General features: G+C 37.4%; 1 protein-coding gene across 1 annotated transcript in view; it reads right to left on the reverse strand.

Moving 5' to 3' along the window:
* The window catches only part of GRM5 (glutamate receptor, metabotropic 5), a 250,389-nt gene that overhangs the window by 37,589 nt on the left and 194,896 nt on the right, over window positions 1-17,904 (reverse strand). The window contains exon 3 of the mRNA XM_009334830.1: window positions 1,032-1,267. Within this exon, the coding sequence (XP_009333105.1) occupies window positions 1,032-1,267 (236 nt within the window). The remainder of the gene's footprint in view (window positions 1-1,031; window positions 1,268-17,904) is intronic.

The raw sequence follows: 17,904 nt of genomic DNA on the forward strand, positions 1-17,904 counted from the left end.
GCTCAGGGGAGACCTCATCGCTCTCTACAACTCCCTGAAAGGAGGTTGTAGCGTGGCGGGTCTTGGTCTCTTCTCCCAACTAACAAGCGATAGGATGAGAGGAAATGGCCTCAAGTTGTGCCAGGGGAGGTTTAGATTGGACATGAGGAAAAATTTCTTTACTGAAAGAGTGGTTAAACCTTGAAACAGGCTGCCCAGGGAAGTGGTTGAGTCATCATCCCTGGAGGTATTTAAAAGACGTGTAGATGAGGCGCTTAGGGACATGGTTTAGTGGGCATGGTGGTGTTGGGTTGATGGTTGGAGTTGACCTTAGAGGTCTTTTCCAACCTTAATGATTCTATGATTCTAATTGTGCCAGGGGAGGTTTAGGTTGGATATTAGGAAAAATTTCTTCACCAAGAGGGTTGTCAAGCATTGGAACAGGCTGCCCAGGGAAGTGGTTGAGTCACCATCCCTGGGGGTATTTAAAAGACTTGTAGAGGTGGTGCTTAGGGACATGGTTTAGTGGTGGACTTGGCAGTGCTAGGTTAATGGTTGGGCTTGATGATCTTAAAGGTCTTTTCTAACCTAAATGATTCTATGAAACCAGCTAGTGTTCTATCTGAGGTACACAAATAATCATCGTTACCATATGGATTTCAGATAACTTTTAGTATGTTAACTCTGTCATTGTTCCTGTGAGGTAAAGCAATATGATTAGCCCTGTTTCAGAAAAGAAGCATTGAATTTTGGATTACAATATTTTTGAAAGTGTTTAGATGTCTATGGAGGTAGAGTAGCATGAAGTTTTTCAAATATAGAGAGGAGTTAGGTACTGAGGCACTATCTATTTGGTTTTTTTAGAGATCTGAATACTTTTAAAATTGTGGTTATTTTCAGTTTGGAAAAAGCAAGGATTGCAGTTCTAGCCTCCTTCCTTCCAGCCCCACTCACTATTCCAGCAGACCAGGCTGCATCAGTCCAACATGAGCTCTTTACACCAGACCTTCAGTCACACTGGTTTATACAGCAGAAGTAATAAATTCACTTACTTGTGCAAGTCTTGTTGTATTTAGGGTTCTCTTGAGGGAACCCTTCCAACCGGCACTGGAACCTGTGCTGCCAAAATTCCTGAAACCATGGATTTCGGTGATTGGTTTCTGGCCGAAGCTGTAGGTAGTAATCATCAAACCATTTCACATCAGGAGACTGGAGCTTAATCGTTATTCCACCAACAGCTTCATGCTGATACCCGTCTGTCACGTCGTACCTGTCTGCCCAGCCATCACTGCAGGGATAAGTGAAATAGAGACAACATTAACCATTCAATGGAAGAAGAAAAGAACTTTCTTAAAAATGAAATTCGGAGCCTGAAAGCACACACCTACACTTGTGATTCTGAGTGGCGTTTAGTAAAGCACTTGTAATACTTCTAGCAGAATAATTCAGTGTTTTATTTTTCCTTACATTTGCTTGTCATTGGAACCTTCTACTTAGATGATATATTCTTCATCCTTCACTTCAGGTAATAGAAACAATGTTAAAAATCACAGATCCTGAAATCTGCCATGTATAATCACAACTCTGCATCACGCTAAGCCTCACTGAGCTCTGGGGAGAAAATCTAGGATTCAGTTTTACTGACACTGGGATAATACTACTCTTACCTGAAAGGAGGTGACCTTGAGGACAGGACCTCTTACAGTGTGAAGGGCAGGACTGTGTTGCAGATCATGCCTATATGGCACAATGGAGCTTGGCACAAAGAGCCAGAACCAAATTTTGAATGGGCTGACACTGCTCAAGCAGAAATACCAGCTCAGAGCTCAGATGCTGAGTCAGTACAGCATTGCATCTGAAGCAATACATCCTCTCTGCAGACATGACTAATGAAGCTGGGCAGAGCATCATGCAGATCCATGTGTTGCTTCTCTTCCTTGTTTGCTGGTGGTTGGAGTGTTATGAACTTGTGTGACACTGTCCTGCACACAGGATTTTAGTTCCCTTCTGTTAGCCTTTCTGCTTGCAACACTGACCACAAATAGCCAGAAGTGACTGAAAACCCAAATCCAACAAAATGTCACAAACTTCTTAGGGTAATTCCTCTTCCTGGTTTTACAATGGATTTTCTGGGAAGTACTGGCATTTACAAAGTTTCACTCAACTCCACTAATAATGTATGTATCTCATTAGAGCATTGCAGATTTCTGCTGTTTTATCATGAACATGATATTTCAGTTTTTCAAAAAACCCAAGTCTTACAGTTAAAGAATTGTAGAAGAATCTCAGATTGTTTTTTTTTTCCATCTAAAAAGGCACTGATGTTAATGACTATACAGAGCACCTTTAAATCCTAAAGGTCAAATAACAGAAGGATAAAAAATAAGCTTAATTTGTCCTATTTTAAAACTTCATGAGTGGTTTAAAGTTAGCCCTAACTATTTGAAGTTCGTCATAGTGTAACTGATGTAGGTGACCTTTATCTGTATGTTGTTCTATTTTGACCGTTTGCTGCCTGGCTTAAACTTTGCTCCTGTATTGCAGAGCATGCAGGAAGCCTGCTGCATTCACGTGGTCCGCAGCACATTCCCTGTTCTCTACACGGGGACTCAGCTGCCCTCACACAGTGCAGAAGTCAAGACCTCAGACAGTAACTCCTTCTGCACAAGACACCGTTTTCATTGAAGCCTGGACTCTTGACTACATCTTATTAACACAGCTGCAATGACAATAAATAGCGGCTTCACCAGTGGCAAAAATAATATCCAGTGTCTGGAATGAAAATGAAGGGACTATTAAACATGCTTCAGATTTCAAATGCACTAATTTACTCAGCACAAAAGAGTAAAATATACATTCATGAAAGGAGAAAGATGAGCACTGATTTCCAGCTCAAATACAGCACTTGGAAAATTTACCTTCAAGCTCAGATCCAATTAGGGATGAACACAGGTGTTAATGTTCCCAGCTGCACTCAGGAGGCTCAGTACAGGCAAATGCTCCCCACCTTCCACCAGGACTATTTACTGGACAAAGAGTTAGAACCATTTATGGGTTGTTTTGTGATAAAAGCTGCAGAAGGTTTTTTAAATTTATGAGCAATTTAACCTTTTCTTTGAAGCATTCATCTTAATCTTTGGGAAGTTTTTAAGCAGTTTTATCCATCCTCATAAAATCTGACAGGTTTTATGAATGCAAGAAGTGATAGGTTTTCTGTAGTGTGCTTTTTTTTTTTTTAACTGAATAGAATTTAAGAGAATTAGAGCTGTGCTGTCAGTATCCCAGCTTTATGAGTTGTCTCATAAAAAACTTAGAAAGAAACTGTTTTCTTGTAATTAATTTTTTATCATTTTTCAGAGGAACAGTTTTGTAGATCTAATCCAGCAGAGCGCTATAAAGTTCATAGTATTATTTTATGAATAGTTATCCTCTCTAAAAAAATTTGCAACAGAGATACCATTTTATAACTTTAAATTTTTAAAAAAGATAGAAAGAACAACTTCATATTATATAACCCTTCTCAACTTTTCAGCAGAAGGGCTTCTTAATTCAAAGTTGCTTTTCATTCAAATAAGTATTTCAGCTTAGCTTCTTGGGCAAAAGGCTTTTAGGAGCGTTATATAAAAGATATACTCAAAGTGTATATTGTCGAGACGACAATGTAGAGATAACAAAGCCTCAGACAGACAAGGTGGCAAAGCAAATGCTAAACTAATATCTAAAGGCCAGTGAAAGTAGAGTAAGAAAACAGGCTTGCAGGAATATAAAAAAGCACCGGTAGTGTGTGATATTTAAATTCTGCACCCACAGTAGAATAACAACACTTATGGGGTGCTGATGACAGGATGATATAGATGTATTTGGGATATTAGACCTGTGACATCCTCTGAACTCAGTAAGGGGTGTGAAGATGAGGGAGAAGGGGACAGAGAGGGAGACACCTGCTTACTTACATGGTCATGCCTGTCCCTCCTTAGACCTTCTTTCTTCTCCTAATAGCTTAATTTTACTGTAGTAGCTGGTGATATCATTGCACTTCATTGGTGGTTGCATTATGAAAGGTTCAAAATGGTATTACCCATTGCTAAAATCTACTGGTTCAACAGAAAAAAAGATTCTCTGGCTGTGACGAGGAGCTGTGGCAAGGAGCTCCAAATGAAGTCCAGTATAATCTCCACTCTCACCCACAGAAGAAGTGGCAAAGCGCATAGGCTACCACTAATGCAGTGCAGGATTGTGTGCTGGTGAAAAAGATGGTTCTTTATGTTAGCAGTGGGGTGTATAGGATATTTAGGTGCACAAGTGATTAAGAACAGCTTCCTCACAGGTAGTAAAATAAGTACAGGTGAACAGTATTCCAGTAATGATTATGAAAGAGTCCAAACAGATTAAATAGGACATGGATATCCTTAACAGATCACCACACAAGTTCATTTTTTTCTCCCTTGCATGGACACTGTGCTTTCCAATTTTATTCTGATTAGGTGATTAGGTGATTCTGATTACTAGAAATAGATGGTGTTGCTTTTTAATGAATGGGCAAATGTCCTTAAAGTGATCCCACCAAGACTTAAAGATAGAGTTGCACATGAAGAAACCTTGCTGTGAAAGAAAGCAGTAGTTGCACAGCTGCAGCACCAAAAGTAAAAGCTCCTTGCTGAGGTATCTATCAGGTGTACTCAGTAATGCATAGATCTCATTCATCAACCTGCCAGGGTAGAAAGTTGTCAACAAGGTAAGAGGACTATGACGTGCAGATCTGGCTGCCCTCAATATTACACTCACACTCAACCCAGTGGGGAACTGTCTTTCAGGATCATGATGTGTTTTCCTCTCACCCAGTTGTTTCGTGTTTCTGTTGTTGGCTGTCAGACTAATGTCTGGTGCATTTTCCTTAAAGGCTGGTGGTGTGATACAGGATAATAACCATGCTGTATCAAACAAAATATATCATTGTTAATGATGTTTCTAAAAAACCAAAACAAAACAAGAAAAAGATACCATTTAAGAAAATTCTTGTGCACCAAAGAAAATAAGGTATCACAGAAGGAAGAAAAAAGGGAAAATGGCTAAATGGCTTTTACTGTTGCAGTATTAGCAAGAGATGAACTTGAATTAGGAGGTCCATTATCATAATGTTCTTTATCGGTTATCAGATCCTATTTGCATGTGTACATTGTCCCAGCTACCGGTTTTTAAAGGATATGCCAGGGTGATGGAGATTTTAGTGAAAAAAAATCTTTCAGCAAACAGAGGGGAAGAGTTCTGCTCCTTTGTTAAAGCTCTGTTTAGTTTACTCACAGTAAATCACAACGTAGTTTTATATCACAGAAAGGCTCCAATAAATGACATGACAGAGCCACCCATATTTACAAATTTTATTAATGAAAAAATATAACAATTAATGAATAAATGTAAATACTATAAAATAATTCAATTTTTTAGATCATTACTGTACATACAATTACTTTTAAACATCTGAACAGAAAAGTAGAGGCAAATGAGACCCTATTTAAATGACTGGGTTGCACAGCTGTGATCACAGATCTTGAGCACCCTGCTCACTTTCTCCCCCACAACCCTGGATACTAACGGTAGGGAATAAGTCTTCAGACTCCTCTAGCTGAGCATACCTGAACCAGTAGGACTGTCACTGTAGGACCAGTATGTATTGTTATACTGTATGTATATAGAAGATAGAGAGGTGCAGACTTTTCCGGATTATGTTTGTTATTGTAAAATGTGAGAAACTTGAATGTGGCTTCCTGGATTTTCTGTGTTTTGTCCTTTCCCATCTTTCCCATCTTCCATGTGAAATAGCCAGCACCAATAAGAGCTTCCCCAGGTGGATGGCACTGTTGTGACAACTTCAATCCACTTTGCCTATCATATAACAGGGATTGTGGGAGGAAGGAAAATCAATCTTTGACAATAAAGTGTTGATACCCAAGACAGATGAGATGCGGGACTGCATTTGTTGTAAAGAAATCTCCACCTGTATGAATGAAGTCTTTTTGTTTCTTCTGGAAAGAATCACCATGGAGGGAGGAGAACATTCAGGTAAAGACCAGCACAGAATCAAGCTCATGCTTGAAGCATTATGAAGAGGTCATCAGAAAGACACTTAATGACTATAAAGGCCACTCAATATGTGTGTTGGTGATGGCTGCTTTGGCCTCATACAGTGCAGTCAAGAAATTGCTAGCTCTCCTGAAAAGCATTTACAAAAAGGTGAAGTTAGTCAATCCCTGTCAACAATGACCTAAGCATTTAATTCCACAAAATGTCTTAAAAAGTCAAGACTGACATTGCTCCAAAAACACCCCACATCTACTTGGTAAGTAGCATGACTATCAACAGCATGGAGTGTGCTACTGATGTCAAGTCTGCTGTCAGGGATAACAGGGATTTGCAGAGCTGATTGACACCTTCTACAGGACTAGCAAATGATTAGAGTTGCACATCACTGTAAACAGGACAAAGGAAGAGAATTATTGTCAGCTTACACTAGATAACAGAATGTGGAAACCTTTAATTTCATGGTAAGATTCGTGTGAGACAACAATTGCTCAGAAGAGATAATTAGGCACACATAAATAGATAATATAAAAAAGATTTAATGGGTTCAGGAAAAGCAGGCAAATGGAGTAGGAAGGAGGTGTTGCCTCATGCATCAGGGTTTCAGTCACATGTTCAGAGATGCAGAACATGGAAGGAATTAGAGCCACTGACTATTGGTCATGCTTACAGGTGTCAAGTGTATGGTCCCTCCCGTAGTAAGTGTCTGATTAATGCCATCAAATCTGGAAGATGATGTGGAGAAAGCTTTTTGTGAGCATTCTCCAAAGCACAGGACTTATTGATAATGAGGGGTAAGAGAAGAATGCAGTAGTTTGTCTATCAAGTTCTTGGAAAGCGTAGGTGACACTACTTGGATACAAGCTGTACCTAGTGACAAGAGAGAGGAGGCTCTTCTGTAGGTGTTTAATCAGTAGGTGGGGATTGCTTGAGAATGTTAAGACAAAAGACAAACTGGATGAGAACAACCATGAAAAAGAGTGTTTGTGACTTTTAAAAGAGCAAAGAGGAAAAATAGCAGACTTCACTAAGCCTAGAAAATTTTAAGGTTAGATCTGTTGTAAGGAATGTCTAAGGAATTGAAGAATTAAAAAGTACTTAATTAAAATGTGCCATGCAGAAGAAGGATAGGAAATACAGTAAGACATTAGTGTGCCCATCTCAAAGATGGAAATATATGAAAAGCAGAAGCAAGCTCAGATTTTCAAGGATCAGTGTGAAAGAAAAACATTAGATAGTGATAAAATGAGAAAGGTCAAGGCACAAAATGAGCTGCAACAAACAAGGGACATCAGAAGTAACAGAGAGCAATTCTCTAACCACTTTATTGTGAGAGGAAGAGTAAAGAAAGTGCTGGCCTGCTCCACTACAAGGAGAAGGTTGCTAAAGACAAATCCAGGACAGTTTTTAGTATCAAACTTCACAAAAGGAAAAGCTAGTGGTTAGCGACAGAGGTAAATAAAAGGTCAACCAAAAAGTGGGAGGGTGATCTAGCAAACAGGCTTGATTGAATTAGCTAAAGATTTACAGCCTAAAGAACCAAACACAGTACTAGCGGAGAGATGTGATAACAGTCTTCACGTACATAAAAAGCTGTAGCAAAAAGATCATAATTTGTTTATCATGTTAATGTAAGCATTCACAACCTAAACTGGAAGGAGAAAGACTCATTTTAGACACCAGGAAAATATTCCTCACAGTAAAGAGTATGAAGAGCTAGAATAGCTTGCAGACTCTTGGGGGTGTCAGAGAATAAGTTAGACAAACATCCATCTGATAAAAATGACCCTACCTTGGCGAAGGGAGGACAGTAAGCTCCCTGACTTCTTGACATCCACTATGCCCTGTATTTGTATTAGCTTATGTTGAGGTTTGACATATGTCTGGGAATGATGACTGTATAAAACCCAGTGGATTAGAGAAAGACTGCAAAGAAAGTTAAAATAATGCCCCTCCTTCACAGTTTCCCCAGCTTCTCATGATGTTTTACCTTACTTCTTTTCTCGTTATCGTATTTTTTCTCTCTCTGCAGTTGCTATGGGAAGCATCAACAAACAACAGAAATTGATTTAGGATTAATCATGTGTTTGACTGTACACACAGGTAATTCCAACAATGCAGGAGTATGCAGGAGTGTGCAGTGGGTCACACACCTGTGCCCACCAGAATCAGGATTCCTGTTCTAGAGAGGAAGCACCGAAATTAACCATATGGAAAAACACTTCCCCATGCACAAGATGAAAGAAACAGGGGAAAAAAAATCTCCCAATTAGAACTAATTAACATTTTACACGGTCAAGATATTTTAAATGAAAAGGCATTTTTTCTCTGAACTAGAAATGCTTGTTTCTGTTACTTTTAAAATTCTCAGTCTTCTCAAAATTACTCTAAATGAAAATGGTACTGTTTAATATATTTTTTTTTGATGAGAGGAAGAGGTTTAGATATATTCTCCAAATCACACTATCTCTCAGTATAATTAAGATAATCCTTTGTGCTTTTAAAACAGAAAAGAAATTCTATGATGTTCCCTAATATAGACATTTTGGCCAACAATCTGAAGTAAACACAGGTTTGGCAGTTTAAGGTCACCAACTCAGTTTCAAATATTCATAGCAGCAATTCTGTATTATTGTCCCTATACGTAAGGTCTGTTACTTTTGTAGTCCAAATTACCTCAGTCATGGGAACTGAAGCTCTGATGCCAATTACTCAATGATAAGGCATCAGATCTGAACAATAGCAAAGTGATTGCACAAGTTGACCTGACTATATACCAAATGGATGCAGGATTTGTTTTTAAATGTTACAAGTCTTTTATACTGTATGACATTTGTTAAATCTCAACTATAGGGTTCAGATTTTTCTTTATGATGATGACTTCAGTGAATGTTTTCAGATTCTTGAGAGGCCTTCCAAGGAAGTAAGGAAAACCAGTTGGGCTAAAAAAATTTCAAAGAAGAATATCCTACACTGATAAACAGAGCAAATAGATATTATAATTAATTATTTTTCCATTCAGTACCACAATATCCTTCAAAGACAGCTTCAAATTTAAGTATTCCTGAACAATGGCAATGCCTGTTATGTTTTTTTTTTTCCTCTTTCCATGCAGTATCCTGACAGTACGAATCATGATTGGAACTTCATTGTGTTGAGAGTCGAATATATAGAGAAAGATACACAACCCGTGATTTGAAGAGTACTGATTATAATCTGCTTCAAAATTTAGCAAGCGCATATGTTGGATAGTAAAAGAGGGGCAGAGCAGCCAGGTGACACTGCAAATTGGCAGTCCCTGAAACTACCGCAACCCTTTTCAGTCACTGTATTACATGAAACTTTGAACATAAACTTATTTTAATTTTATTGTACTTATAAGTTAAGAAACAGTGAATGGCAAATATGGCTTTTTGGTCATTAGGGAGATTTTTGTTAGCTGATCACTTTAAAAAAGATAATCAGGTATATGTTACCAAGGTATCAGGTATATACTATCAAGTTATCAAGATTTATGGGGGAAGATCTAGGTACATTTTATGCCTTCCATACACCTGACATATTGAAATGTGAGACCATCCTCCTTAAAGGGTGTGTAGTATTAAGAATTTATCTGGATTATTTAAATAGCAAATGATAGCAAATTATGATACATGCCAAAGTGAAAACGTGGATATTTTAAGCTGGTCTTTCCCAAAGTGCACACAAATTTTTTCATGACATAATGCATTCCATACAGAGCCAGCTGACCTATACAAACCTATGCAAATTCTGTGCAATATGTGTGTGTTATTTCAAAATTATTTGAATGTTTTTTGCACTGCATCACTGAAATGGCTCCAGGATGTTTGGGGTTTTTTTAGCATAAAAATGTATGTATTGTCTCTGACACACCCAAATCCCACTCAGATGCCACAGCTTATGGTTTTAGAGCTAAGACTCCTTTTGATACCACTCCTTTGATACCGCTTGATTTTCCTTGCCCAGGATGGTGGAGAGGCCTCTTCTCAGCTGCTGCCAAGCCTGGGTGGGAGAGGGGAGCAGGGAGAGGACTATTGTTAAACCAGCTGCAACTAGGTAGGTGGACATCTAGACTGCCAACTGGAAGAGATGTTCCTGCAACAGCTCCTCACCATGTTACACGTTGTCTCTACAGCTAACATGGTGGATGCTCTGTCTTTCTACACCAGTGGGATACAGCATAGAGAGCTGGAGGCACGTCCATTACTTTGGTCCATTAAGTAACTCGCTATACCAAAAGTAACTTTCCAGTTATTGGCTCTGGACAAACTGTGATCACTGAAATGTCATGAGTCAGTAACAGTGAGCTGGGGAATGCAGCTTTAATATCCCTCTGAAAACTGCCTGGAATATTCAGCACTCATTTCTAAACCACTGTTTCTAAGATTAGACAAAATGCTGAGAGATACATGTATACAACAAAAATAGACTCCCCACCCTCCCTTTTGTAAACAGTTCCACTTATTTTCTAAATTGAAAATGCGGCAGTATATTGGGATCAGTTGAGCCGATTTCTTTTTCTCTGAAGTACCTCCCCCTTCAGTCTATAGCTAAAGCTATTACAATTAATGAGTGCATTCATTAGGCGGTAGACTGGTCTTTTTTTGTTATGTAAAAACCTGTTTGCAGGCTACATAATGATGATGGAAACTGCTGTTCTGCCCACGTGTAATCACTCTTCTGCCAAAAATCTGACCGATAGCATTTGAGAATATATTTGAGAGTTTTTCTCCACCTGTGTAGGAGTTTGTTGACCGAGTGGCTGTCTTTAATTTTCCTTTCACTGTATTTCTCTGCTCTTTCAGTTTTTTTTCTGTATCTTAAAAGCTCTAAAAATGTTAGAGTCCTCACACTCTTCTGCAAAGCGCTGCCAGTCTTGCAAAGGTAAATTTGTTTGGTTAATATCAGGGGGTGTGTGGAATTGCTTTTGATGAGCAGCTTTAAATTGTTGCATTTAGATGAGTTCATTTTATAATAACTGTATGCGATGAATGGGGATTCTTGTCTTGCTGCTTGGCTTTTTTTAGATTGCAATTCCTCATCTTTGTCTTCCTTTTCATGCATATTATAAAGATAAATGAATTTAAGGGTAATTCAAAGGAATAAAATGAACTGATTATTTTTAGGCAGTATGACACACTGTTTTCTACAAGATGATATCTAGAAGAAGTAGCTATGCAGTGAATTTGGCAGATACCTTGCACAGGGGATTATTTGTACTAATTACTTGCAGAGTATCCAAACTTCCCCAAGCTGAGAAAGGTTGTAATGGCAACTTGAGAGATTGGTAGTCTATAGCAACATCTAATTTGCATGAAAACAGGGAGTTCTGCAGCTGTCTGCATCTGTAGTTCAGAGCTGCAAAGTAATTCAGCCTGACTGTAGTCCGGTCTACAACAAAATATAGTTTCCAATCTGTGACACCCTTTCTTCATGCTTGCAAGATCTCATAGCTAATCAGACCAACTGGAGGAAGTTATATCCATACATATAAATTGTATGGGCTGTCCTCTAAACTGAAGAGAAATTTGACTGAATGTTACCTCTTAAAACACCAAGGATATTCAACTTGTGCAGCACGCTCTCTTGATTCCTGAATAATTCTTTAGTGAGGAGAAGGTAAATATTTGACATATTGCCAGGAAGAAAGGCATTTTGGATGCCTAGACAACTTTATAAGATCTTAAGGTTGTTTTTCCTAAGATATAATGTAAATCTGTGCTACAGTTTAAGTCCCTCACTTTTTTACTGCTTTCGTTTTAGAGCATAGACTTTCAGGTTTGTCTAGACTAAATAAACACAGTTCTTTCCAACTTTCTTTTCAAGAGCTATTTTCTAAACTTGCTGTCATTCTGGGTCTCATTCTTCCTGCAAGTGCCCAGCTGGTCCTTGTCTCTGCAGACTTAGTGTTACCTTGGGATGCTCTGAAAGTGCTGACAAACTGTCAAGGGTCTGACTTGGGGGGAGGTGCCAGTGAGCACCAAAATGATAGCTTTTTGGACTAAATGTGAGAGGGCAGTGATGGACTCTCCTATTGGAATCCACATAGACATAGGGATGTCCTGTCCTGAGCTGGGGACATTCTCATGCTTGTCCATATTCCCACACTGAAGTCAACAGGCAGTTCCTATACTGTCCCCAGCCTTCTCCCTGTAGCTACCAGGAGGAACTGTTAAGCCTTTAATAAGGGGATGGGAAGAGGAAGAAAGCGTGATGAGCGGTCTCTTTTCTTGACAATATGTTGGGAAAAGAGGAGCAGAAACCATTTTTTCAGATTTCACATTAGTTAAGGACTGCCTAAAGAGGGAGTAAAAGCAAAAGGAGGAGTGTAAAACCTAAAATTTATTTGGGAGTTGGCCATCAGACATCAGAACTGCTTCCATCACTGCTTTGTTAAAGGGTAGAAAGATTACTTCACATCCTTGAAGTATATTTTCCAAATATGGCAACAGCTTTTCTTTTCAGCAATATTAATGCTGTTGACTCATATTTATAATTCACTCTAAGCTCCTCAAACTGCAAACTTCTCATAATGACAGCCTAAAAGCCACCAGTTACATAATGTCAGCAACAGCAGAAAAACAGGAAAGAAAAAAATGGTTCATCTCTAGAACATTTCAATCAAACATGTATTTGTACTGTGAAAATACCGATTTTTATCTTCCCTAGAATTCCTGATTTCAGTATAGCCTCTCAGGCACTAAAATGTAATGCACAATGCAATGCAATGTAATGTACCTACTAAGCCTATATAAGCATATGCCAAAGAAAAGTCATGTATAGAAATCAGATCTTGGCAGAAATGATAAGCAAAAACCTACTGTCTTGAAACACTGTTATTTTCTGTGCATCCCATCCACCTGAAATGGAAACATCTCTGGGATGACCCTGAATGCAGGAGGATCCTCAGTTTGTTCTACAGCAGCACAACATGATCACAAATATAATCCAACACTATTTTTCTACTCATGATTGACTTTGCTTGCATTGATTGAGAGAATTTTTCTTTATATCGAGTCCACCAGGAGAAAAATAGCTTATTCTGAATCAGAATTATCTTGTATCAGTGATTTACTGGGGCTGCCAGTAATGGAATGATTCCCATTAGACATCCAGGCACTGCTTTTATGGATACGCAACAACAATCTTTATGATAAATTCAAACATAGTCATATGAATGAATAGATAACTGAGATAGCCTTACAACTTTAAAAATATTTCAGAAATGGGTAAAAAAATTGGTTTGAGTAAAAATGTTCACTTACTTGACAGAAAATGTAATACACATAAACATGTATACACATATATGTATGTATCTATATTTGTATACATAAATATATATTTATTTCCTATGAGTACATATTTACAGCACTTTTAGCCTGAAAAAAATAGCATGCAATAGAAAATCTCACATGTCTGTATACCAGCTGTGATGTGCTTTTTGGTATATATTTGTGAAATTATTAAACCTATTATACGGCTATGAAATATAATTCAAAACAACACTTGAGATGTTGCATCTTGTTTTTTCTGTAGAAGAATACTTTTAATCATAAATAATATACTTAATCTTTGGATGTATAAACAAGGAAACAGTATGAGTGAATCAGTATATATGGACATATATGCTTATTCTAAGGAGGTACAAACATTAAACAAAGTGAGTTAAAAAGTCAGACAACAAAATTAAATTTAAGGAAACACAAGTACATGTCATGTTTCAGCAGTTACTTTTAATAATAATGCATCTATTAATACTAAACCTTATTACTTTGGAGAGAATTCGTCTCTTTATGACTAATCAGAAACTTTGGGGTGAATCTTACTGTTGTGCTCACACACAAACAATTTGAACATGGAACAAAAAGATGAGGATGATATATTATCAATATTATTTGTATTTTTAGCCCCTATTTTAAAACCATACATACCTAGAAAGGCTCCATTGGTCTAATAGCACAGAGTTAAGCAGACTCTTACTTTTTTTTGTGATCAGAAATACAAACCTTAAATCTCCAGATTTCAGTATATGCTCTATACTAAATCTAGAGAGACTAGTATAAAATTTATAGTGGCACAATGGATAACAAATTTTGTGTGTTTGAAGGTTTTTAAATGACAGATGTTATGTAGGGTTTTTTTCAGAGAAAGAATAAGTCATTTCAAGCTGATAATTGCAATAATTAGCACACATTTAATTAATCAAAAATACAAAGACATTAATATTCACAGTCCCCCAAGGAATCAGTAATTTCAGTAATTTTTTTAACATCCTGTTCAGCAAACGGAGCCAAATATGGCAAAGGAAACCAAGTCAGAGCTAGAATAATGACCCAAGCAGTCACTATTTACCCAAGTGTAAATATGCTGAAGTCCTCCTTCTGTTGAAATCAGCTGAAGCTTTGCCACTGACATCAGTCAGGACTGCCTTCCTAGCTCTGTGCTCAGATCAACACATATCCCTCTAATTAATTCAGTGCCTGCCTTCAGATAATATAATGTGTGATGGCTAGCTCATCCCTTGCACTCACGTTGGTATTACCCATAGATACACACAGAATTGAATTATAGAACAGCTTTATAAGCACTTCATCTTCTAAAACTCAGTTCAGAATAACTCAGGTGTCATAAGCTATAAACGTGAAGTTCTTTTAGTCAACCATTTGCAGAGGTAAACACACACTTTAATGATTATCAGAGGAGGAACATTGCTAGAAAGGTCCATTGTCATCAGAAGGAAGAAATTGTGTCAAAGACCTTGCAGCCTGACCATTTCATCACTTGCTCTACAGCATTCAAAGCCAGCTTCTTCTGAAAACATTGTACCATAATAAATGTGCTGAAATAACAGAGCTAATCTATAATACATACATTGCAAGATTTGAGAAGTCTGGACTAAAGGATTCTTTGCTGTAGCAAACCACAAATTTCTTACAAGACTCACAGCAGGTTTACACAGGAATAGAATCATAGAATCATAGAATCATTAAGGTTGGAAGAGACCTCCAAGATCATCGAGTCCAAACGTCAACCCAACAACACCATGCCCACTAAACCATGTCCCTAAGCGCCTCATCTACCCGTCTTTTAAAAGCTTCCTACTTTCACATCTTGATGGCATAAAGTAATGTGAAAACAAAGAGTGATTTCTTTTGGTATATTTCTTTTGCTGAAGCATCTTGTATTTCTCCTTTCCACAGAAAACAGATTTAGAAGCATCATTTTCAAAAGAGAATGCATGTGTATGCATTCAACTCATTTTAAATCAACTACCTGAGTTGTCCAGTGCTTGGAGTTAGACATTTTAAGTAAGTGACCATAATTCCCACAGTGAGGCATTGCCTTGATTTCTATGTTGACGTCCACACAAACATGACAGATTTATTATCAAAATACACAGAGCTTGCTTTACTGTACCCAAACCAAAGCTCACCAAACACAGCATTCTCTCCCTGATGGTGTTCAGTACAACAATTCTTATATTCAGTCAAGACCCAAAGCAGAATTTGAATGAGTTTAGCAAATACCAACTCAAATGTTCTACCATTTTAATGGGTGTAACATATGTCAGTAACATAAAGCAATAGAAGCCTGATCTGAAGTGGTCTTTAGGCATAAGTGAACATTCCAATTTGGTTGAAGTTAAGAGTGCAAGCTGTAGAACTTTTTCCTAAATGACTTCCAAAGCAAGAGAGTACAGGAAATCTTAAAAAAGTGTGCAGCCAGTAGCTTCTTTACCATCTCTTGGAGTTTTGGTATGTCAGAAAAAAACCTTAAGTTCTCTCAGCATAAATATTGCTGAGATTTCTTTAAGCTGCAATGACCCATGTGGAGGAGGAATTTTAAAATAATGTGAGAGAACTCACAGATATGAAGACCAGAAGAAGCCGTTAGATCAGGACCATTACATTTTGCTTAGTTTCTCTGCTCAAGTGGGCCTGATTCTCACCAAGCAGCACTTTTATGGCTCCTTTATTGTACTTAGTTGGTGGAGATTGACCTTAACAAAAATAAGAATGAGGCCCAAGGGTGATCTGCACCTTAGGTGTGTAATTGCCTTTTGCATAAGAAATTTGCTTAAAAATACAAGTAGCTAATGTATAAAGTTGAAAACAAATGCAATCCAGAATGTACTTGAGAGAAAAAGCATAAAAATATGATGAGATGATCACATTTCGAGTAAAAATGTGTCAATTAACACAATATCTATATCTAACTGTAAGTCTACAAAGAATAAAGGATTAGGATAGGACTCAACCTACTTTGGATGTAACTGCTGAAAAAAATGTTTATACTCACGAAAAGCCCTTAAGACATCATAATCTGGCTTTAGGTTTCCGAACTGTGGCTATGGTTACCACCAATGAATACCGCATGTGAAATTTATCAGCACCTCTATGTCTGTCTCTGCAAACACAAGTCTGTCACTAAAACTACACATTCATCTGCAAATATTGAGATACTGTTTGGGAATTTTCTGGCTATAAATCTGGTAGAAAAGACTTTGAAAAGAAATGAGTGATAATGGCCTACAGAAAAAATAATAGCATGTAGGGGTTACCCAGAAAACTTAAATATCTGTTCTATAGTACAATGACACAACAGGTTGTTATTTGACAAGATCTTTAAAAAAAATGTATTGCAAAATGCATTCCAGAATTAAATTATACACAGACGCACATGGATGACATAAATTTTAGGAAATAGTGATGCAAAACCAAAACCTGCTTCTTTTTTGTAAAATAAATTATAACTTCATGAAGTACATGCTTTTCTGTATTGCAATCATATTTCACGGAGGTTGTTTGATAAGTGACATTTGAGAAGTACCTTGTTAACATTTCAAAGTGATATGCAAGACACAGTGCAAGGCGGTATGATTCCATCTGGAATTTTTTATTGCTTTTTTTGGTATATCCAGGCCTTTGATGTTCTAAACCAATGATAACTTATCATAATAGAGCATAACCTATGATGATTTATCAGTTAATACATAGCAAGGCCTTTCTCTGTGACAGCTGGGTAATTGAAAGGTCTCCAACTAAAACCATAAATTATGTGGCTCACGTATGCTGATAATAGTTTATAGCTATTCCTCTGTAAATGGCACAATAATTGTAGGGATAGATCCCTTGTTTAAAATGTTATATACACTTTTCCATTTAATAACCTTTCATTCAGGGTTCATACTGAAGTCAAGGGCAAGGCTCTTAATGACTTCAGCTATTTATCACTAGCTTCATGGGCAACACAAACACTGTTTATTGCTAGCAGGAGCTTAATGAATTTATCTGTTACAGTGAACCAAACCCTAATCTGAATATTGCAGGTACTGGAAAATTGGTTCCACATTTTATGGATAGAGAGTACATTTTTCAGAAATTTAATTGGCATTGGTCAACATGAACTAACAGCAACACAGGCTCTACATATATGCTTTTTTTTCCTATATCTTAATTTTTTTAGTTCCAATTTTGATCCATAATTTAGTTACATAATTTAGTTCCCTAATTTTAATTCAGTGCCTACAATATTCTAGATGTTTCATAAAAAATTATGGGAACATTTCTGTAATGTTGCAAATACTGAGGAAATCAAATCTGTTTGTCAAATGAAAAAAAAAAAATCTTTCAATGCTAGACACAATATAATGAGTTGAATCCATATCTGTGTTGCCAAGCAACAGTTTACAACTAAGAAATGTAAATATAAAAGGAAGTATTAGAGTCAAGATGAGATCTATGCCGTGGCAGATGATAGAATCATAGAATCATAGAATAGTTTGGGTTGGAAGAGACCTCTAAAGGTCATCTAGTCCAACCCCCT

This window comes from Pygoscelis adeliae, unplaced genomic scaffold (assembly GCF_000699105.1).
Source record: "Pygoscelis adeliae isolate BGI_AS28 unplaced genomic scaffold, ASM69910v1 Scaffold141, whole genome shotgun sequence".
NCBI classification, from domain to species: Eukaryota; Metazoa; Chordata; class Aves; order Sphenisciformes; family Spheniscidae; genus Pygoscelis; species Pygoscelis adeliae.